Source organism: Chelonoidis abingdonii, chromosome 2 (genome assembly GCF_003597395.2).
Source record: "Chelonoidis abingdonii isolate Lonesome George chromosome 2, CheloAbing_2.0, whole genome shotgun sequence".
NCBI classification, from domain to species: Eukaryota; Metazoa; Chordata; order Testudines; family Testudinidae; genus Chelonoidis; species Chelonoidis abingdonii.
This window is the reverse complement of record NC_133770.1, coordinates 205,881,956-205,906,141: the sequence shown is the minus strand read 5'-3', so window position 1 is coordinate 205,906,141 and position 24,186 is coordinate 205,881,956. Positions and strand designations below refer to the sequence as shown.

At 40.7% G+C, this 24,186-nt stretch overlaps 1 protein-coding gene across 3 annotated transcripts; it reads left to right on the top strand.

Moving 5' to 3' along the window:
• Positions 1–73: 73 nt before the first annotated feature.
• On the top strand, positions 74–22,245 carry RNMT (RNA guanine-7 methyltransferase). Of its 3 annotated transcripts, none has more exons than XM_032792015.2 (12): positions 74–162; positions 1,113–1,209; positions 1,439–1,736; positions 2,977–3,112; positions 5,159–5,281; positions 7,268–7,383; positions 9,834–10,015; positions 10,677–10,841; positions 14,338–14,455; positions 17,115–17,216; positions 18,586–18,619; positions 21,633–22,245. In XM_032792015.2, the coding sequence occupies exons 3-12, from the start codon at positions 1,503–1,505 to the stop codon at positions 21,668–21,670; spliced, it is 1,248 nt and encodes a 415-aa protein (XP_032647906.1). In that variant the 5' UTR covers positions 74–162; positions 1,113–1,209; positions 1,439–1,502; the 3' UTR covers positions 21,671–22,245. The 3 variants fall into 3 exon arrangements, with proteins under 3 accessions (XP_032647906.1, XP_032647909.1, XP_032647907.1); XM_032792018.2 differs by lacking the exon at positions 74–162 and adding an exon at positions 372–483; XM_032792016.2 differs by lacking the exon at positions 74–162 and adding an exon at positions 835–905.
• The last annotated feature ends 1,941 nt before the right edge of the window (positions 22,246–24,186 follow it).

The window sequence follows — 24,186 nt, the reverse complement described above, 5'->3', positions numbered from 1 at the left end:
AGTCACGTATGCGCGTGCGCATTTGGTGCCCCACTGCGGCGCTTTCATTCTTCCCCCCATCGGATATGACATAAACATCTCACAGCTTTCTATGTGCGTCACTTCCGCAAAGAGGATGGCGGAAAGCCCGGTTTGGTGATCGCTGCGCAGGCTCTCAGGCCAGTACGTTTCTCTGTCCTGAGGAGCCGCGCGCGGGTGGGGGCCACTGGCCGGCTTCGGAGCACAGAGCGCGAAGCCGCCCTTCAGAAAACAGCTTCCATGTGCCCGCGCCGCTTCTGCGGTTCGAGTCATTTGCTTTCCGCAGAGCTGGAAGTTTGGGGGCGGGGCCGACGCTCACGTTCCCGCGCGCACCGCAGGGGAGGAGACAGAGTGAAGGGCTGCGCGCGCGCTGCCGGGGAAGAGAGCGGGGCAAAGTGGTGCAAGGCGGGAGGGGCTCGCAGCGCCGTCCCTTGCTGATTGCCAGGTGGGACGCAGAAGAGGGAGGTGCGCGAGGGCGCCGTTGCTGGGGAACGGGATGGGGCTCGCGCTAGCGACCGCATGTGCCCTGCGAGGGCGGGGCAGAGAGAGGCCCAGGGTTGGTGGGTGGGCCGAAGGGGCGGAGCCTGGGCCCGGTGTTTGGGGGGAGGAGGCGGAGCTGTTCCATCCTCATCGCCCCGCCCCTTTCGCGGTTGTCAGGTTGGGGGGGGGGCGTGGTGCGTGAAGGTGACATGCCTAGAGTCTCTTCTACTGCTCGCGGGTCAGAGATGGGGGGGTCTTTCCCGCCCGGAGCCCCGCACTAGTTCCCCCTCTGCTGGGGCTTAGGCCTGGCACTAGCGCGTGAGACTCCCCGAGTGTGGCTGGGACCGGGCCAGAAAGTGGAGTGCGGTGTCACCGGGCTGCCTTGGTCCTAGCCGAGCAGAGCTGGGGTGCGGAGGAAGACCCAGTGGATGAGCTAATGGTCCCTTCTGGCTTTAGACTCTGAAAAACGTCAGCTTGAAATCTAGTCAGCTGGGGACAGGAGTGACTGGCCCTTACCTGGGCTATGCCAGCCCCGACCTTTCTGCCAGCCCTTGCTTTTGACCACTTTGTTTTACTCATTTTAATTTTTTTCTTTCCTCTCTTTTATGAGACAGAATCACACCAACAGGAGAGCTGCTTAGGTGAAACTAGCTGTACCAAAGTCCTGTCAAATGCTCAGAACAAACTGGAACAGAGAGAGAGACTCGTATGGTAACTTGGGTGTTATCTGTGTTAAACGCAACTGAATAAATTTAAAATGTTACTTTTTAACCTGCTGTCTTCTTTTGACTAATCAAATACGAGGGCTAGATTGTGTGCCCTCTGTAGCAAAAACTGATTTTAATTTGTTTCTGTAGGTTTCTAGGTATGGGGCTTTTATAATGTAAGGGAGAACAAGCATAAATTGTAAACTGAAAGTCAAATCTCACTTTTCTCACAGAATTTATTCATGAAAAAAACATTGATTCCTGTTTGATCAAGCAACAAGAAGAATAACCTCCAACATGTCTGATTTGAGCAGGGCTGAAGAACAAGAGTTAGAAAAGAGCTTAGTTGAGGAAGGAGATAGAACAGCATCTAAAGCTTCAGAGGCAGAGTCTGCTGTCAGTTCGGATGACAATAATACAACTTCAGGTAAAGGGCATTGTGCTGGAAATGAAAAGGAAGATGTTAGCGACCAAGAGGACAGCACATCAAAAAAGAGAAAATCAGAACTTGAAGATCATCCTAGAAAAGTGGTGAGTACTGGTCAGACATAACTGAAAATAGATAATAGGCAGGTATTAAATCTTTGTTTCAGGTTGTGGGTTTAGAGAAGTTTATTGATCCTTAAAGTATTTATAACAAGCATTTTTACAGTGTATGTTTAAGATTTTAGCAGCCAGTGTCTCTCATGATCCACTTAACATAAAAATTAATTTTAGCATTTGCTGCTATTGTCTGAAAACTGAGTACAGAATTATGTTGGAACTGAAGGAACTGGGAAGAAAGATGGTAATTAGAATGATGAGAGACTTTAAACTGAGGTGGGAAAACTATGGCCCACAGGCCAGATCTGGCACACTAGCCATTTTAATCCAGCCCCCGAGTTCCGGGGTCTGAGGCTCCGGCCCTCCAGCTGACAGTTGGATTAAATGAACCATGCATATGTATCTTTTGTTGATCTACACTTAGAAAGGGTTTCTGAGTTCAGGGTATACTTCTAGGTTGATACAGCTACAGAGCTCAGGGCTGTAAAAAATTTTTGCACTCTGTGTAATGTACTTAGTTCAGCCTATCTCGCTGTGTAGAGGTGGCTAGATTGACATAGTTGTTGGAGAGATGGGTTATCTGCATTGATGGAAAAGTCTCTCTCTTCCTTTCATGTAAGAAGCATCTACATTACAATGCTACAGTAGCATAACTGCAGCACAGTGCCATAGCTATGCTGCTGTAGTTTAGACGTACCCCGAGGCTGTGAATTCAAAATGGATTTCTGATACTAAACTTTTAAGTTCTAATTTGGAATAACCTTTGGAGAATGTACATACAGCCCTTAAATCCATGGCTTCACTGGGATGAAATTGATTCTTCAGTGAACAATGGCAATAGCATTCAAGAACTTAAACCATCTTTCTGCAATGAAGAGATGCCTTGAATCACTCAGCAGAAACCACTTTGGCCAGTTCTGTTTGTACAGTGTCTAGCATAGTGGAATCTTGCTATGACTTGGGGTCTCAGGTGCTCTAGCAATACAAATAACTAATAATACTAATGGTTTTAGATATTAAAGAGTGTCCTCTTTGGTTGGAATTAAAGAACTGAGGACAGTGATCAAGGGAGGAGTTGGGAAATAGTCTTATGTAAATGAAACCAGTAACCTTTGCCATTACTACTTATGTGTGTTAAAAACTTGAGATCAACATCAGGCTTTTTAATTAAACACTGAAGTGTGTTCACACTCTCTCATTTAATTCTCTTATTTTCCATTGTGTATAGCATTTGGAAGAAGGGCATGGGCAAACTGTAGCTGCACATTACAATGAACTTCAAGAAGTTGGACTAGAAAAACGTAGCCAGAGTCGCATTTTTTTCCTTAGAAATTTTAATAACTGGATGAAGAGTCTTCTCATTGGTATGACTCCTTTATTGCTTGCTTTTGTCCTCACTTGAAAAGTTAGTCATTACACTGCAATAAAATACAGTATATCTAATTTTCTTGGTTACATTCAAATATGTCCTGTGGTCATCGCAAAACAATCATGGTCATGTTAAGACTGCAGCTAAACATTTTTCTGCTGTCTAGTGTTCAGTACAGCGTATCTTTACTCAGAGGAAATTATTTAGTTCCGCTCTTTTAAAATTTGATTGCAAGCTTTTCAAGGTATTGATTTTTCTTCCTTTTTCCTATGTGCTTTTATGCATCTAGCACAATGGGAGTCCCAGTCCTGATAAGATACTCTTACATTATGGTCATGTCAGATGTTGTTTAAAACATTAAACATCAGCTGACGCTCCTGAAAACTTGATAGATATTAAGTTTACAAGCTAATCTGCTTGTTGTAGTTTTCCCCCACCCCCCCCCTTCCCCCACAAGTAACATGTGCATGCAAACAGAATCTTTGTTTCTCAGGAGTTAATTTGTTCTTGTAAAATCTCGCGTAGAAGTCCTAATATTTCATTTTTTATTATCTTTTCCTTTAGAGGTATTATTACTTCATATGTAGAATAATTTTATACTATGTACATTTTAAGTATTTGAAAACATTGATGTGTCAGAGTGTGAAGGGAGACAAATGTACTTGCTGTATGATCAATAATTTTTAAAAGTATAGAAAAACTACAAAATATTAGAGGAAAAAAGAAAATGTAGTAACTTTGAAAAGTGATCCTGGTACTTACTTTCCCATAAATCTTCCTTCAAACTTGGGTAAAGTAAAGGAACAAATACTAAGAGAAATCAGTAAATAAAGAATAGCAGAGCCAAGGGAAATAAGTGCCAGGGATTTATAAAGAAAAGATTTTTCCAGGGAAAACTTGATAGCATTTGTCTTCTAGCACTAAAAAATTAGTGGATAAAAGCAGTAAGGGGTAACATTTAGATTATTATAAAGCATTTGATGTGTAGTGTCTGTTGAAATCTTATTCAGAATTAATTTAAATCTGTTTGGGTGTATGGTCTATAACATGGATTAAAAACTGTCCAAAAGACCCTGAACAAAAGGTAAGAAATAGTGAAGTATCAAGTTGAGGAGGAAGGGTCTGCAGGTATGCCAGAAGGAATATTGTTGGGCGTAGGCTTAATTAATAACTTTGTGAATGTACTGGGAGTAAACTAACATCAAATAAATTTGCATAAGATCCTAGCACCGGTTAGGGCAGAGAAATAATGTAGGATCCTAGAGAGGGTAATACCAGGGATAAAAAGCAACAAAATGAAATTCCACTTTGAAAAATGCAAGCTAACACACATGGGATAAAAAATACTCTTTTTGGAAAGGAGAATCCTTGTAATGCTTACTAAACCTTAGACTGGGTGGTAAAGAGAGAATCAAATGTATAAATTTGCAATATGATAGCAGCCAAAAAAAAATACTATATTCTGTTGCCTTTTTCCACTCTCCACCCATTTCTGAGTTGGTCCACATTGGTGTTCCTAGACCCACTAGGGTAGCTCATTCCTTCTTTTAATTAAAAGAATGCTCTCTCATGCTCATAATTCATACCCAACCTCATTCTGGATGAGATTCATTTTGTATTTTGTCAGTCCTGCTTCTTAATCACCTCTGGGCTCAGGGTTAAACAAAGCAACACATTGCTTTTTTTTTTCTGTCCTATAAAACACCCCTTCCTTTCCAAGGCTTGTCTTATGCTGCACACACAACACTTAGCCCAGGAAGCATTCATTCTTTTTTTTCCCCTCCAAATCTTTTATGACATTGATAAAATGTGTTTTTAAAAAAGTCTCACCCCTCCCCCCACTCATCCACACACACTTAAAAAAACACACTTCAGGAAAAGAAATATACAGAGCTCGAATCAAACTTTTTTTTTAAACAAACTCTAATGTCATCTTCCAATGAATTTTGAAATTCTAAAATATCAGACTTTATGCTTTAGAGAACTTTGTATAATGAAAGAGGCTTCACTGTTAGTTCAATGTGTACTTCCTCTTTTGTAGGTGAATTTATAGAAAAGGTACGACGTAGGAAGCGAGATATCACTGTGTTGGATCTGGGATGTGGCAAAGGTGGAGACCTGCTTAAATGGAAAAAAGGCAAAATCAGCAAACTTGTGTGCACAGGTAAGAAGGCAAAGTAACTTTCTAGAGACAGTACAAAAGGTTCTGTGGAAATGTATGCATGTACCATGAACACAACACTTTGTTCTTTTCTTTCTGGATATGTCCAAAAATGCTGTGCTTGCTGTGAGGGAACTTCATTTCAGTGCTCTGCCCTGGCTTTTTTTATGATGTTCATTTTATAATGGTTCCTGGTTAAACTGTTAGCATAAACAGAGTGGAAAGTCCCTAGTGTTTCTTTTCAGTTATCATCCATTTTACCTCATAAATACAAAGTGAATGTTTGGAATTGAGTAAAAATGTTTGTTTAAAATTGCCATGAAAAACGGAGCGTATATTTACACTCCAGTTAAAAGCCCACAGACTCAGGCTAAGGAACTGTTTAATTGTGGCATAGATGTTTGGACTTGGGCTGCAGACCGGATTCCAGGACCCTGTTGGGTGGGAGGGTCCCAGAGCTCAGGCTGCAGCCTGAGCCCAGATTTCTACCCCTCAATTAAATGGCCATTTAGCCCGATCCTCATGAGCCTAAGTTAGCTGGCATAGGCCAGCCATCGGTTTTCAATTGCACTGTAGATAGTGCAGACACTGTTAGTCACCACTTAATTACAGAATCAAATTAATCAACTGTTAATTACAGAATTAATAATACAGAGTTGTATAATCTTGATCTTAAATTTGCTTTCCAGTTACTGGAGCATTTTATCAAGGAAGTTTTAAAGGAAGATACTGGCAATATAGCACTGCAAAACAAGTGCATTGGTATTGTCCTGAAAACTTTCTTTACTATGGAAAAAGCAGGGAACTATTTTTAGAGATTTTAGATTCTGAGAAAAATTATAATGCTAGGGAAAAGGCTAATTTTTATTTTACCAGTTTACTGTGCTGTCACAGGGTTGGAATTGTCTTTGCTGCAGAATTAGCTATGAAGAGGAGATGGGATCGGATTGACTGAACCCTTCATTCCTTTTACCATATATAAATAGCATTTTTGTTTAAATCTGGTATATTATAAAGATTTCTTTATAGTAACAGTCCTTTACTAATAGTTATGTATTTTATAGAGAGGGGAAAATTATTCTTGAGGACCACAGTATGCAAAGTTATTTTCTACCCTCATTGGGTATTTTTGGCCATTTGCATGTTCAGTTAACTGATTTGTGTACACACTTCCTATAATGGTCTAAACCAGTTACACATTGCACACTAATAGTATTTAAAACTGTCTCATTGTCCTCGTTATTCAGTCAGCAGTTATGCCTGTGGCATTCACATCTCTTAGATGTAGTCTACACTAGACAAACTTCTTACTGCTGACATTGAGGTATGTCTACATTAGAAACACTACAGTGATGTAATTAAGTTGATCTAAGCCCTGATATATACATCACCCATGGCATGAAATTTTTCACAGCCGTCAGCTACTTTGTAGCACAGAGCAGCCCTGAATGTCCTCAGTAATTTCAACTAAGCACCTTTTATCTGCAAGTGTAAAGAAAAAGAAACCTTCAACTCTGTGGGTTTTTGAAGTGCTACTGAACTATATCTATCCAGGTGAAGTGTGTCATTTTTTTTCTAGTCTAACAAGGCGTTACAACTCTTTAGAGTTCTCTGCAAACTCTTGAAGACAACACTGCATCATTTTTACATCCGTCAATCTCTTCACATTGTGAAGGTTTCCACGACAACTGTAATGGCTAGAAATTTCTTTTATTAAAGCTTACATTCTGTGGAATTTCTATTTTATTGTATGAGAGCTAAATTAAAATTAAGGACGTTGGTTTGGCTCTCTGCCATTTTTAGTACTAAGTATGTGTGTAACAAGTTAATGTGCCTAGTTCCTTGTAGTCCACATAAGTATAAATAAAACTTCATAATCCAGCATAGCTACTGAAAACCAGCTTTTACTCATACTATGGTATATCAGCTCTAACTCCAATCATTCCTATCTGAAGAGAAGTTTGTGTATGCAGTTTATTTTTTTTATAGATATTGCTGAAGTTTCCATGCAACAGTGCCAACAGCGGTATGCAGACATGAAAGCCCGGTGTCGTTCTAATGAATACATTTTCAATGCAGAATTTGTAACAGCTGATAGCTCCAAGGTACAGTTGTTCTGCTTTATTTATTTACTAGTGTTGTAATTAGTTTCTTGGCATTCTGATTTGAATAAATGTTGGATGTCACTAGAGTAAAAGTTCAGGAGTGTTTCAAGGAGGGAACACTTTAAGGTTAAATTGTTACACTAAAACAGGGGTGGGCAAGCTTTTTGACCCAAGGGCCACATCTGGGTATAGAAATTGTATGGCAGGCCATGAATACCCACAAAATTGGGGGTTGGGGTGAGGGCTCCAGCTGGGGTTGCAGGCTCTGGAGTAGGGCCAGAAATGAGGAGTTCAGGGTGTGGGAGAGGGCTGGGGCAGGGAGTTGAGGTGCAGGGGGGAGAGTGAAGGCTCTGGGGGTGAGGGCTCTTTGGTTGGTTTGGGGTGAGGGATTTGGGATGCAGGAGGATCCTCTGGGCTGGGACTGAGGGGTTCAGAGAATGGGAGGGGGATCAGGGCTGGGGCATGAGTGTGTGCTCTGGAGTGGGGCTGGGGATGTGGAGTTTGGGATGCAGGAGGGTCCTCCGGTGTTCAGAGGGCGGGAGGGGGATCAGGGCAGGGGGTTGGGGGAGGTGGCTCAGGGGTGCAGACTGCATGCGGCGCTTACCTCAAGTGGTTCTCAGACACAGCAGCATGTCCCCCAAACGGCTCCTACATGGAGGCACGTCCAGGCGGCTCTGCTGCTTGTTGCCTTGTCTGCAGGTGCTGCCCCTGCAGCTCCCGTTGACTGTGGTTTCCGGCCAGTGGGAGCTGTGGGGCCCTCCCTTGGGATGGGAGCAGTGAGCCCCTTGGCTGCCCCTACGTGAAGGAGCTGGAGAGGAGACATGCCCTGTTTCCAGGAACCGTGCAGAGCAGCCCCTAACCCTGCTCCCTGGCTGGCGATCCAGAGTACGGCAAGCCCCAGACCCCGCTCCCCTAGGAGCTTGAGGGCCAGATTAAAATGGCTGGCAGGTTGGATCCGGCCCGCAGGCCATAGTTTGCCAACCCCTGCACTAAAGGCTTGTCTATATGCAGACTTAGGGCTTGTCTACATTATGCACTGGGCAGCCATCGATCCAGCGGGGGTCGATTTATCGTGGCTAGTCTAGACGTGATAAATTGACCGCTGACCGCTCTCCCGTCAACTCTGGTACTCCACTGGAGCGTGAAGTGTAGGCGGAGTCGACGGGGGAGTGTCAGACGTCAACTTTACCACAATAAAGACACCACGGTAAGTAGATCTAAGTATGTCGACTTCAGCTACATTATTCGTGTAGCTGAAGTTCCATAACTTAGGTCGATTTCCCCCTCCTCCCCCAGTGTAGACCAGGCCTTAGTGTGTGGCAAGATGCGGGTGTAAACGTACAATGCACTAGTTGGCTGTGTGGACGCTGCTGTCACACACTCATTCCGTAGTGCACTTTGGCCACTTAGCACACAGCAGGTTAGTGTGCTGTAGATTTTACACCCCAGCTTGCTATACGCTGAGTCTCTAATTTAGGGCTTTTCTACATAATCATTAGAACTATATAAGTTAACGAACAGTTGCTTAAAACGAGTTCTGACAAACTCTTTCGTTGTTTGGTAATGTACTCATGGAAGGATGAATACATCTTTCACCTAACTGTGGTGCCTTTCAATTTCCCCACTAACTAATGGGGTCATATTATTCCTAAAATTTTGCTAACTGTTGCTACATAGCCACTAGGGAAGTTATACAAATTTGTCTTGATGGGCCTGTGTTCTGTCCTACCTCTAGAACAAATGAGGAAGACTTTCTGACTTTAATTTAGGAGAGCTAAATAATCTTCACCTAATATGTTGCATTTCAGTAGCATGAAGTTTTCCAGTAGCATTTTTATTTTCCATATTGCTTATATTTAGAACTTATTTTGATAACTTTTCACAGCTTTGGTCTCTTGTAGCAAGGCTTGTGGAAAGACCAGTCTGACTCAAATTCCAAGGACTCATTCTAGCAATCACAGATTAATTGTGTCTGTGGGGAAAGGGTGTGTGTGCAAGTGCATGCAATAAAACCATGTGATTAAAAATGATACATTGATTATTTTTAACTTAGTAAATTGTATTTCAAAACTGAAGTCACTTATTTTGCTGTTTTTATTTAGAAAGCACAAAAACATGTAGAAATATCTACAAATTTTGTAAACTGAAAATTCATCTTAATAAAATTTGCCATAATTCACTTGCAGCTGAACTCTCAGTAACAATACTAGAATTTATTTTGGAAACTAAAAGTTGTAACCTAATGGGCTTTCTATTTCATTTTATTTCTCCTTCTACCAAGCAGTACTTTGTGTCTGAATTTGCTGAGGGAAGAGGGAAAAACTTTTTTTTTTCTTTCAAGTACTTGGATTCTGGGATTGGCATGCACTGCTGGAGGATTAACACAAACCACTTTTTTTGTTTCTGCAGCCTTTGGTATATGTCTCATAACTCTTTTTAATCCATTTCAGGAACTTTTGTCTGACAGTTACAGTGATCCACATATGTGTTTCGACATATGCAGCTGTCAGTTTGTTTACCATTACTCATTTGAGACATATGAGCAGGCTGACATGATGCTTAAAAATGCTTGTGGGAATCTCTGTCCTGGAGGGTATTTTATTGGCACAACTCCAAATAGCTTTGAGCTTGTGTAAGTACTATTCATTCTATTAATTTTTAAAATTGTATGAAATGTTATCAAATGTAAAGGAGAGTCACTGTTTGAGTGCCCTTGATGAATTTTACAGCAAAATGTTTCCAGCTGAGGGCCTGTGTTGCCTGCTTGTTGGGAGAGTCAGGCATATAGTAATTTGAATAAAATGGAGCAGATTGCATCCACCCTCATCTTTCATAGGGAGGTGTGCCCTCAGGGTACTACAGTTCCTAGCACATAATGCTTCTGTATTGATTTAATTGGTGACAAAAGAAGTACAGTGTGGGCTGTAGCTGCAAGCTTCCTCTATGACACTTTTGAATCTGCCTATTTCTAAGCCTGAACTGCCTCTAAAGGATAAAGAGTTCAGTTTCCATGTTTGTCTAATTCTTGACCCCTTTGAGTGTTATAACCCATTATCTTCAGACTGTTGAAATTTGAATAAAAACTTTTTCATTCCCATGTTTTTATTAGTCCTAATTGATGGCTAAATTTATTAAGGGAGATGGTGCAGTGCAGAGAATAGGGCATTGGAATGGACTGTGTCCTTCTGTGACCTTGTCCAAGGTCCTTGCACCTCTCTTTAGTTTCTTTATCTGCAAAATGGGAATAACGGTGTATTTAGCAATGATTACTCTTTTTATATATCTTTATGTAGAAAGCGACTTGAAGCCTCAGAAACGGATTCATTTGGGAATGATGTGTACACCGTACAGTTTGAGAAGAAGGGGGAGTATCCCTTGTTTGGCTGCAAGTATGACTTTAACTTGGAAGGAGTGGTTGATGTCCCTGAGTTCTTGGTTTATTTTCCTTTGCTGATAGAGTAAGTTTACTTCTGACTTCATTATATAATCAATTTTTGAAGAATTATATGAGCACTTGTCTAGCAGAAATCTACCAGCAGGCATTACTGTAATATCAGGATATACTACTTAAAATGCTTTATTATTATTCTCTCAAATCTGGTTCATATTTGGAGTATTGGTAGTGAAAATTCTTGCAATAAAAAATCTATCTTCAGATCCCGAGTAGTAACCCCAAATTAAGATGCTGGTGTAAAACAGTGTTTCAGATTCTTGATCAGGTAGCTAAAACTTTATATTTTTATGGTATTTGTAAATTGGTTATACTGTGCTGCCAACTATTTTAAGACCTCCATGTTTTTTAACAGGACCCTGCTGATTTCAGTTGTGCCTCAGAATGAACTAATTTCCCCTGCTGCTATTACTTAAAATGCTAAGATACTTGGGGAGAAATCCTTGCTTTGTTGAAGTCAGTGTAAAACTGTTTGACTCACTGGAACCAGGATTTTACCCTTCAGGGAGCATTTCTGTTCTGAAAAGTAACACTAAAAAAGTGAAGTGATCTGCCCATGTGATGTATATGGATAGAATAAAAAAAGCCACTGTTAGGCTTGTAGAGCCAACATATCTAAGAATGCTGAGGATTCTGTTCAGACTTGTCAGTCTATTGATATAAATGCTTACTAAAGCACAACTAGTTGCAGGCTGTAGGGTTGTACGGGAGTCACTGAAGGCATAATCTGTCCTACAGAACTCTTATTATTGGGGTTAATTGTGAAATGGGCCTTCTTTCTTTCAGGCCTTCTTTTCAAATCATAATGAAGCTAAAGAAGGTAAAAAGCCCAATTTTTTTCCTCCAGAGACTTCCTCTGAAATAGTATATACTCCAGCAGTGTTTCTCAACTTTTTGATATCAGGGACTGACTTGCTGTCTTCCTAAACTGTGTCAGTGAAATCTCATGAATCCAGGAGGCTTCTACAGAGTAGTAGTTGAGAAACACTGCTCTATGGTCTGTGTGTGAGGATATGTAAATATGCATCTAGCTAAAAATCTCACTTTCAGCTAACTTCTTGTGTGTGTGTGTGGGAATTTATACATATGTACAAAATGAATTTTAATAGTTGTTTCATTATATATGAAACAGATTTTAAAAAATCTAACACTAAATAAGTTTCAGAAATTGACAAAAGATAATGTGACCTTCCTCTGCCCACAGCTTGCCTTTCCTTCCCACATTCTCTTCTTTCTCCCTTGTCTTCTTCTCTAACCTCTCCACTTTGTGCACTGAACCCATCCTATCTCCTGATCTCTCTCACCCATACTTATCTCCTCCCTTACCTTTTTCCTTAACCCCTTGCTGTTTCTGCTCATAATACAAGCATGCTTCAACCTCTCCTGTGTTAAACCCAAAAGAAATAAAACATGCCACTCTTGACACCGTTTGCCTCTCCAAATACTGTCCCATCTCCCTTTCGTGTCTGAGGGCTTGTCTACACTTACTGGAGGGGGATGCCCAGTGAGTGATGTGTCGGCAGTCGATTTAGCGGGTCTAGTGAAGACCCACTAAATCAACCGCAGATCGCTCTCCTGTCGACTCCTGTACTCCACCTGAACGAGAAGTGCAAGGGGAGTCGACAGGAGAGCGTCTCCCATTGACATAGCATAGTGTGGACCCCATGGTAAGTAGATCTAAGTATGTCGACTTCAGCTACGTTATTGACTTAGATCAATCTCCCCCCATAGTGTAGACAAGGTCTAAGCTAATTGAAAATGTTATCTAGAATTGCTGTCTGTAGTTTCTCTCCTTCAGTTCCATCCCAGACTCTCCTCAGTCTAATATCTGCCCCTTGCACTCCACTGAAAAGGCTCTTGACAAAGTCTTTAATGATGGTTTCCTAGGTGAAGCTCAGAACCAGTACTCTTCATCCTCAACCTGTCAGTGGCCTTTGACACCATCATCATGCTCTTCTTGTCCCTTGATTTCTGTTACTCTGTCCTCTTTTGGTTCTTTTCCTACCTCTTTAATTGCCCCTTCAGCAAGTCCTTCAGTGTATCCACCTTTTCCCCACGTCCAGCATTGTCTGGCTTTCACAAAGCTCTGTCATTGGTCTCTTTATCTGAAGTGTAAAGAAGAGAATCTCCAATCTGCAGCACAAATTCAACTATCCTCTCTATAGTGACAGCTTTCAGATCTATCTCTTCCCCCCGGACCGTCATCCTTCTGTCCAAAATGAAATCTTGGCCTCTGTCTTGTGACTTTTAAATCGTTAGCTGAAGGACAACCATCTTGCTTGTTGCCCACGTCAATAATTAGTCCTTCATCTTTGACTCAGACCTTTCTAGATCCTTGCGTCCAGACTCTATCTCAATCTTATAGATTCTCTTACATGTAAAGTACAGTCTTTCCTATCCATCCATACAGCTTGTCCAGGTTCTCACCATTTCATGTCTCCATTACTGCAACATTCTTTTTTCTGGCCTTGACAAATGCAGTCTTGCCCATTCATATCCATTTGGAATGCTGTTGCAAAGAATATTATTCTAGCCCACTGCCTTGACCACGTAACTTCTCTCTTTGGATCACTTCACTGGCTTCCCTTTCTCACATCAAACATTAGATGTTTTGTACTCGCTTTCAAGGCCCATCCCCACCCTCCTAGTCATCTGTCATTTACTATTGAAATGTCAGCTCCTGCTGATTGGCCAGTAATGCCAGCCTTCAGTGCCCACTTGTTAATTTCTTAGATCCATGTAAACACCCACAAAGCTACCTTGTTATCCTTAAAATTCCTTTTTAAAGGTCTCGCCTTTGCAGTGATGCCTCAAACTTGACAAGAGTTGGACTGCTGATATGCTAATACTAGTGCCTCTCATGGTGACCAATACTGTCTCATTGTTTCCTTGTATTCCACGTCTATATCTATCTGTTGTTTCTTGTCTTATACTTGGGGAAGGGACTCTCTTTTTATTCTCTCTGTACTGAGTGCAGTACAATGGAGTCCTGGTCCATAATCAGGGCTCTTAGGCATTATGGTAATACAAATAAACAATAATAATAATTAGGCAAAAGTCCTCTGATTCCTATAGGCCCAGCTCTAGTATTAGGTTCTGTTAGTATAGACCTGTGCAGAATCCCATTTAAGTTGATAGAACTCTTCATGGGTTCAAGGAGTCATAGTAGTGATTTTGATGCAGGGGCATAATGAGAGAAGAAAAAAAAGTTTTTTACTCCAAATTCAGATTGAGTTGTCATCTAAACTTTTGTGTTTCAGGGAAAGAGAAATTGCTCTGACCAAGTCAGAAATATTTATACCCAGGCTTAGAGCAGAGAATTTTTGATGACATAACTCCTTGAAAATGGATATTTGATGGCAGTGTGGACTTTTCCAGCCTTTCTGATAAAAGCCATAAATATATAATGTTAGAGGTTTCAGTTCTACTGAAGACCATATGATGTCCCTCTGAGTCAAAACTATCAACTATGATAAACTCAGGCTTTTGTTGCTTTTTCACAGAATGGCAAAAAAATATGGCATGAAACTAGTCTACAAAATGACATTTCGGGAATTCTACGAAGAAAAGATTAAGAATGAGGAAAATAAAATGCTGTTAAAGCGAATGCAGGCTTTGGAGGTAAATATAAAAATGCTGATTTTAAAAAACTCATTCTTTCATTTAAATAGTGTTTTGCTTTTTGCTGGGGTTGATCTAGTTTTAGCAGTAGCTTTGGGCAATAAATTATGACTACTAGTCAAGTGCTGGCATTGTAGGAGTCAAATAGTTCCTATGGCATGCTGCTGAAAGCAGTTAATCTTCTAAATTTTGTAGCTAACGAGTTTCAAGTATATTCTGTTGAGGACAAGTTTTTGTATTAGGTTACTAGGCAACTATGCATGTTATACTTGTAATTTCCATTTAACAGGTTCTACACACTTGTGCTTTGTATTTGCTTATCTTTTTATATAGGGGTGTGTTTGTGTGTGTGTGTATATATATATATTTGTAATATCTGGTGCTAATAAATAACTGTTCATTGTAAAGAGTGGTCCGATGCCTCCATTATAAACAAGAGGAAGAACTGGAATAGAAGGACTTGCTGTTGTCTGTCATAAAATTACCTTTTTTGTGTGCAAGAAACCTATTTATTAGAAAACCGAGCAAGAATTGAATTGTGTACAAAAATAAATACTTTGTATGTACAGGACAATTATTCTTTTAAATGTAAATCCATAACTAGTCTTATAGCTATGTCCCGGAGTGTCTCACTTACACTTGGTTCCCCCAAGGAACGGGAGTGTGTGTGTCTTCTGCAGCTTCAGTCAGTTTTCCAAACCCGGAGAGGTTAGCACTATACACACACTCCTGACCATGGTTGATCGTGCCTAGTTTACAGTGCAGTAAAACTAAAGGGCCTTGTCTCCACTATGTTTGTACAGCAGAATAGCTAACCAGCATTAGTTACACCATAATAAAATCACACCTTTTTTTGGTTAGTGAAGACCTAGCCATAATCTGTCAGGAGAGAATTTGCTTATACCGGAAGAGCAGAAAATTTAGAGTAAGCAGAATGAAGAGCAAGAGTTGAGAATAAGAGGAAACAAGATTAAAGATGTGTTGAAAAATGAAGACAAGGATAGTAGGTTAATTTTGCAAGGAAGCTAATGAAAGGATTCAAGGAGGGGGAAAAGGATCAGAGAGAAGAATATGGTTTTGCCACAGTATTTTGGATTAACTGTCAAGATGAAAAGAATGCTACAATGCTTAAGGTCAGAAGCAAGGTTTTTGCAATGGCAGCATCAAGAAAGGACAAACACTGGAGATGTAAATACTATATAAATTATGTGTTACAGATGCACTGTACATTTTTGTGATGGCTTGTGTGAAATGATAGTAGTTTGTCGTGTTTGTAGACTTTTATTTTTTAAACATGATGACTGATGCCCATCCAAGTTGATAGCTGTGATAGTATACTAGACAAAGCCCTGGTCCACACTACGAAGGTCAACATAAGGCAGCTTACATCAACATAACTCTATAAACAGCTACACTAAAATGTGACTCTTACCGATGTAACTTGCCTGCCATGTTGACTTAACTCCACCTCCACAAGCGGTGTAGTGCTTAGGTCGATGTAGTTAGGTGTAGATGTTCGTACAGACACTGCGTTGCTTACGTCTATTGTTGTCGTCCCACAGTGCCCCAGACTAACAGTAAATTGGTGCAAGCGCTATACTGGTGAGGCCATGCACCGCCGACACAAAGAATATAGTGTGGACATGCAAAAGTGATTTAATTACTGCGGTGGCTGTGTGTTGACATGCCATAGGTTGACATCATTTTGTACTGTAGATATACCTTTTCTAGCATTGGGCCTCTGGGTAATTCATGAACAGGATTGTGGTGAGTTTCCCTGGCAGTGTGCAGGAACTTGTACTGGTACCTGTCCTACAGCTGAACTGTGAATAAGTAAAAAATCACTTTCTGGTATCTAGAATCTTTCACAAGTACTAAATCTATTTTAAAACTCTAATTGGTAACTTTGTTTAAAAATGATAGCTATGTCATGTCTCATTTTTGATGTTTTGAGCATTCATCTATTTTTATAACTTCAGAATTGCATAGGACTTCATTTCCAGTACTTGGAGCAAACAGTTCGGCAGCCATTTCAATCTTATCAGTTTTACCCTATTACAGAACAGTGATGGGACAGTCTTACAATAGTGAATGTGATCGATAAGCTCTATAGATAGAGATACATATCTATCATTTCTCTGCAGTAAGTAGTAGTCAGTTCTAGTTCACTGTTTGACGTAATTAAATAGGATTTCGTATACATCTGCTTGAGCATAAAAATTGGTTTAATTTTTTTTTTTCCAGAAGGCAAATTTTCAGACTTGGATATCTAATGGTAGGCATTGAAATAACTGCAAATTGACTTTTTTCATAGGTATTGAGCTCCCTTTAAGGCATCTTTCAGGGTATGTCTACAGTGTAATTAAAAACCTATAACCTGTTCCAGATGACTTTGGCTTGTGGGATTCAGGCTAAGGGGCTGTTTCATTGTGGTGTAGATATTTGGGCTGGAGCCTGGGCTCCAGCCTGAGCCTGAATGTCTACATTGCAATTAAACATTCCCTTAACTTGAGCCCTGTTAGCTAAAGTCAGGTGGCACAAGCCTATTTTCTGTTGAGGTGTAGGCATACTCTTATGTAGGAGACACCTTTTTTTGTTCACTTATTTGTTTTTTTTTAAACATCTAGTCATTATGTAGTAACTTATGTCTTTTCTTCAGCCATATCCTGCAAATGATAATTCCAAACTTGTCTCTGATAAACCTGATGATTATGAGCATGCGGAAAAGCTCATGAAAGATGGCAGACCAAAGTTACCTCTGGTAAGTGGTTTTTATTTAAGTGATAGAATCTTGTCAGAAGCAAAATGTGTTCAGTGAAACGTAGGGTCTAGACTTGCAAACACTTAGGATTCTGCTTAACTTCAGTTCCATTGAAGTCAGGGCTGGTGCAAGGATGTTTCGCGCCCTAGGCGAAACTTCCACCTTGCGCGCCCCCTCCCTGAGGCGCGCCCCCCTCCACGCAGCTCCCCACCTCCGCCCTGAGGCACCCCCCCGCCCCAGCTCACCCCTGCTCCGCGCACGAGCACCCCGAGCATGCCATCACTGCTTCATTTCTCCCGCCTCCCAGGCTTGTGGCGCCAATCAGTTTAGGTGCTGCAAGCCTGGGAGGCAGGAGAAGTGAAGCGGCCAAGGCGTGCTCTGGGAGGAGGCAGGGCAGGGATGAGCTGGGGCAGGGAGTTCCCCTGCGTAGCGCCCCCCCCCCNCGAGCACCCCGAGCATGCCATCACTGCTTCATTTCTCCCGCCTCCCAGGCTTGCGGCGCCTAAGCTGACTAGTACTGCAAGCCTGGGAGGCGGGAGAAGTGAAACAGCTCACCCCTGCCCCGCCTCCTCCCCGAGCACGCCGTGGCTGCTTAACTAAATGCCGGCAGCGACCGGGGCGGCCGAAGATCTGGCTGCCGCGGTCGCTGCCGAAGAAAATGGTGCCCCCCAAATCCCAGTGGCGTAGGTGACCGCCTAGGTCACCTAAATGGTTGCACCGGCCCTGATTGAAGTCATGGAATTCTTCATCTGTATAAAGTACATACATAAGTGTTCTGAAAATTAGGGTCTCAGTAGACAATTTATTTAATGGCATATTAAATTTTATAAAAATCAATGTTAAAATTAAATGGAAAACTTACTATATTCTTCAAAGAAACAACTATAGTTTAGAATGACCAGTACCCGCTCTCTTTTGCAAGAGACCTGATGTTTAATTGTCCTTTATACTAAAGGGTAGTGTATCCGTGTAGAATGTAAGTCATAGATTGAAACATTCTTCCCTTTAAACTGAGATTATTTTTCTAGTACTTGTTTATCCACTCACTGATATATTTAAATAAAGGTCTGATCCTTATAGTAAAAATGTAGTGATAGTGTAACATAAAACCCTATATCAAGAGGGAAAAACTGAATAAAAGAGTTAGCTAAGCTATTATCTCAAACCTGCAGATGACTGAAAAAGAAATTTTCCTATTAGTTGATAGATTAATTTAATTGATCACCTATGTAAAGAAAAAGCAGCTTGGTTTCTTAGACAAGTATTTTTGTTACTAACTGTTCAAAATATTCATGATTATGGGGAATGTTTGATTTATATTTTATCATACTCCATTTGTGATATTGCCTTGTTATCAATTTCTTTAAAGGGAACCTTGAGTAAATCTGAATGGGAAGCAACAAGTAAGTACTGTTTGCAAAGTTTGAATACTATTGTTTATCAAAACTGTTTAATAAATAACATGACTGCCTTCGACATTGTGAATAAGTGTAACAATTAAGCAGATACTTTCATACTTTCAAACTTGGTGACCTAAGGTTAAGCACTAAATAAAAGGTACCCATTTTTGTGTTCAATAGCTTTGAAAATCAGATTCCTTTTAATTTAGGTGCTTAAATATGGATTTAGTTCTCTATACCTGGGTTTCAATTTAAATATACTTAACAGAAGAAGTTTACAATGGTCAAAACTCTGAGGAATAAATGCATAGTTTGGGAGAAGGCTTTTTATGTAGTGAAGATGGAATGGAAACCCTGAAGGCTGATAGATTTGGTCTTAAGTGTTTTTCATGTACCTTACCTTAGCACAGGCTTTTTTTCTGATTGTGCTGTAAAAATTTAATAAAATAGAAATTTCAACTTTTGATGTGAATTAAAGAACCAAGTAAAAATATTAGCAAGGAATTATCAAGCAAACCCGATTATTTTCTTGAGGGCTGTTGATATTGCATATTGCTTTTCTCAGTAGTTATTATGCTTCAGACACAAGCAGGTTAGGAATAAAATAAGAAGTCTGAGGGTGATAGAGGCTGCAATCTGATGTTGTATAGGCTTTTTTAAGTAATACAACATTGTTACATACATTCTGAATGTTTTTAAAGAGAGGTCATAGAAACTTTTCTAAATCACAAAATTTTAAAGATTTTTTTTCTTCTGAAATTCTTTCCAAAGAAGAAAAGAAGTTGATTAGAAAAAAGATTTCCTTTCGAGAGACCGTTTTCATATAACTTATGGCAGACAAAAAGCCATATACTATCAGAGTAATGTTTTTCTAGAGTTTCGTATGTGTTGGCATCCTCCGAAGTGTGTTCAAAAAAAAAAAAAAAGGCCTTATTTATCACATGAGTTTTCATACAGTCTTGGGTCACAATTTTTCTCATAGACCAGGTGACTTAATTTTCTTCAAATAATTGTTTACTCCCCTTTAGTGCTTTGGTTGTACAAACCAAACTGTGATCTTATTATGACTATTTCATTTTAGATAAACATACATCAGTCCAGCTGTAAAGGGAAAACATGGAAAACTCCTATAACTACAAAATTTTTCTTTTTTTCAGCAGTTATTATAATCTCATAAATGTGGGTTTTCACATTTTTGTAAAGTATTTTTTTTCTCTTTCCATTAGAGACAGATTGAGGAATAGTGCCTATAAGGAGTAGGATGTAGTCATAGCTTGATCAGATTAAAAAAAATAACATTTTGTTTCACTGTTGGAAAAGGCATTCAGGCTTACTGTATAGATTGAGCAACCTTCTAGCAATGACTTATCGTATCATAAACAAATATATTTGATGCCAGCTGGAAGCCCATAATAACTGTCAAATTGGATTCTGTTTGTTCTCATAAGAAATTGGTCTTGCAGCACTTTCTGACATAATAAATGAACGTCTCTGTTACTATAAAACATATGGGTCTCCACAGATTTCACTGTCCCATATATCTTTCTTTGACATACCAAATTAAGTATTTCTGAGGATTGTCACTCTAGCCAAGACTGCACTGAAGGTACATCTTGCAGTTGACAAATGCTGGCTAGTAGCTGTAAACTCCAACTCAGCAATATGTTTTCAGGTCTTGCTTTTTTAAAATTAGCAAACTTCAACTTTTTCTTTTGGATTTTAGTCAGATCTCCTTATTTTTAATTGTACAGAGTTGAACACAACCTTAGTTCTGCCCATTATATAGAAATAAGTCTTTAAACTTAGGGTTGATATTACCTTATGTGCACCTATAAATTGAATAAATTGTGATTTGAAGACTGTCTCTCATACATTAAAGGGAGCAGAGTTAAGTTGGCATGTCAAGAACTCTGGTAATGAAATGTGAATGTTTAACTGCAATTAATGTTGCATTAAGCCAGGGGTGAGCAAACTAGGGCCCGTGGGCTGTATCCAGCTCGCCAGCTGTTTTAATCCGGCCCTTGAACTCCCGCTGGGGACCGGGGTCTGGGGCTTGCTGTGCTCCAGCTGGGGAACAGGATCGAGGGCTGTTCTGCGCAGCTCCTGGAAGCAGCAGCATGTCCCTCCTCCAGCTCTTATGTGTAGGGGCATCCAGGGAGCTCTGCTCTGCATGCTGCCCCGGCAGCTCCCATTGGCCAGGAACTGTGGCCAATGGGATCTGCAGGGGTAGCGCCTGTATTCGGGGCAACGCGCAGCAGAGCTGCCTGGCTGTACCTCCGCGTAGGAGCTGGAGAGGGGACATGCTTCTGCGTCCAGGAGCTGCTTGAGGTAAGCGCCGCCTGGAGCCTGCACACCAGCCCTAGCCCTGATCTCCTTCCCATCCACTGAATCGGTCCCAGCCCGGAGGACCCTCCTACACCCCAAACCCCTCATCGCTAGTCCCACCCCAGAGCCCCCTTCTGCACCCTGAACACCTCATTTCAGGCCCCACCCCAGAGTCTGCACTTCCAGCCAGAGCCCTCACCCCCTCCTGCACTCCAGCTCTAATTTGGTGAGCATTCATAGCCCACCATATAATTTCTATACCCAGATGTGGCTCTCAGGCCAAAAAGTTTGCCCACCCCGGCATTAAGCTGATAATACTGTGTTACTAACTGCATTTAAAATACTTATTGATAATTACTCTGCATTTAATTTTAGATTCATATTTTGTATCTTAGATTTGTGGTTATGCTTTCAGAAGAAATCCAACCCCGCCTCTTAAATACAAAAATACGTTTGAATGGAGACGTAGGTTTTTGCATACAAAAGTTGCAGGTGCAATACTAGAAGTTGCTTTTAAAAATTTGCTGTAATAAGAAATGGTAACTGATGGGGTAGCCATTGTTGCAGTTTCTTTTAGTAAATAGAATTTGTTCTGCAACAGCTTAGGAGAGAGGGAAATGTTTGTGTTTATGTCTGAAACCTTTGGAGAGCAGGAAGTAATGCACGTTTTAAATATTTTCTTCTTTCATAGGTATTTACTTGGTTTTTGCATTTGAAAAGCAACAGTGAAAAGAACAATACTGGAAGAAGCAAGAAGAGATTGCATCCTGGTACAAGTTGGAGTGATGTAAAACCATTGTGGCGACTATTTTTTTATGTTTATTTTTTAATTATTAGAAGTGTGCAGGACACTACCAAAAACTAGGGCAAGCTCATGAATCTGAGTTACAGTTGCCTATCTGCGACAGATGGACTTTTGTGTATATAGAAGATTGTCTGAACCTGGTTTTTAAATATTTTTCAGTAATCTGCATGCTCTCGGAAATGCCATTTGAACTCCACAACGCTCTTGTTTCCGATAAGAAGTTTGTTAGTAAAGTTTGTTCAGGTGACCAAGGGCCTGGTCCTGTACCCATTGAAGTCAATGGAAGGACTTCCAGTGACTGCAGTGATGTAGGATCAGGGCCTGAGAGCACTGTACAGCAAAGCTCAGATTGATCACAGTGCAGCACTTCGACAGTGTTAAATTGTATTGAAGTTGTAGTTTATGTAGAAAGGTCCCAAACTGTTCTTGTTTTTTGTGATCACTGATATGTAGTGTCATTACATGATAACTTCAAGATTAAATGGGTTTATGTTCTGTACCTGAATGTGCTGAAAGTATTATTAGAGATGCCTTCAATAATTGAATTTCTGCCCATTTTAATGTTCTGCAGATTATCTGCAAACAGGTAGCAACCCCTAAATTTAGATTGCCTAACACTTTCAATTATAAAAGATGCCTGTGACTTTTTTTACTTAGAAGCTTTAACACTTTTCTTGTTTGTGGCACTTCTTTGAAACTTGGCAGGGATAAATCTTGGGGGCTAAAGATATGCTTTCCACTCGTTCTGTGAAATATTATTCAGATTTGGCTGAGTTGATAAATTATTGAAAATAATTATTTCCTTTCTCTCACTTGTGCTGCTCAGGAAAATTTTGGCAGCATATCAAAATAACTAACTAGCTTTCTAAAGAGTTGGGCCTATGCTTCACTAAGACTACCTGGGATTTGACTGAGCACCTACAGTAGTGGGCACGGAGAGCTTACCCCCCACCTCCCCCCAGTGACATATGGCACTAATGACTACTTCCCCCACCTTGGGATAAAGCCCTTTTGAGCTGCCAGCTAATGAAGTCTTATAGTTTGATTGGTACAAATGTGTACTGCAGTGTTGAAGGTTTAGGGTTCAAACCCTGCTGTTACATGGTATGAGTGGTTGTTACTGGTCTACCTAATAGAACTTGTTTTTTTACCTTTTTTTTCCTTTAAAAAAAAAAATCCTAAAATTACATGCCCAAAACAATCAAATGAACATTATTTAGGTTGCAAAGTCAAGCACTCAAAATTTAGGAAATGTCAGATTTATAGTTTCCTGGGCATCCTTAATAATGTGATCATATACTGTCTACGTGACCCTTGCCTCGTTCACTGTACAAGATGGAAGCACAAAGGAGAAGAGTTACAGTTGCCTGGGCAACTTAAATTGTTTGGTTGTAATGATGCAACTCCATTCATTATAATGCCACTGCTTTGGTGTAAATGAAGCTCCTCCCAGATTAAGTGTCTTTCTCTATGGCTACATCTACACTACAGCCGGGATCGATGCTCTGAGCTTGATCCACCAGCGGTTGATTTAGGGGGGGGTCTAGTGAAGACCCACCAGATTGACAGCAGATCGCTCTCCAGTCGACCCTGTACTCTACCCCTGACGAGAAGAGTAAGGTAAGTTGACAGGAGAATTTCTCCCGTTGACACCCCCTCCCCCACGGTGTAGACCCTGTGGTAATTCAACCCAAGGTATGTCGACTTCGGCTACATTATTCACGTAATGTAGACACACTCTGTGTTGTAGCTAAGCAATTTCTAAATGTGAGAACTTTTAAGTGTTTTATGGGACTGCACAGAAACATCAAATCTAGATCAGCTTAAAAAAATCACTGCTTATATCAAGTTGTATTTGAAAATGCTCTGTACTTAAACATCCTTATGAAAGTCCCCTTACTTGTCCAGTCTAAGTTATTGAATTTGGGGCTGAAAAAATCTGAAGAGGTGCCAGGGGAGAACTGGAAGTTGCTAGACAAAGAAACTGGGACAAGGTGTAGGGTAGGGGAGGTCACAATGTTTGGGAGCCAGTGGGGATGGAGAACTTGGGCAGGAAGGAGAGAGAGGTTGGGAAGTGAGTGAACTGGACCAGGTTGGGCAATTAGACTGGGATCAGAAGCCTGAGGAGTGGAGACCAGGACAATGAGTCAGTAGTGGTGTAGACACAGACCTGGGACAGGTTCAAGGGGAGAAGAGGTTGGGCTTGCAGGGGATAATTGCAGAAGGCTGTACTTACTAGAGAACACTTCCTTCCAGAGCCTAGAATGGAACCCAAGATCTCTGAGTCTTGCTATTCCTGTGATATCAGAGATCTGTGAAACCTCGAGATGGTGAGAAAAATTCATTAAAATGGTTATCAGAAAAAAGTTTTGACAAAAATGAAATTTTTCATGAAATTGTATCTATTAACATAAAAAGTCCCAAACTTTCAGAATTTTTT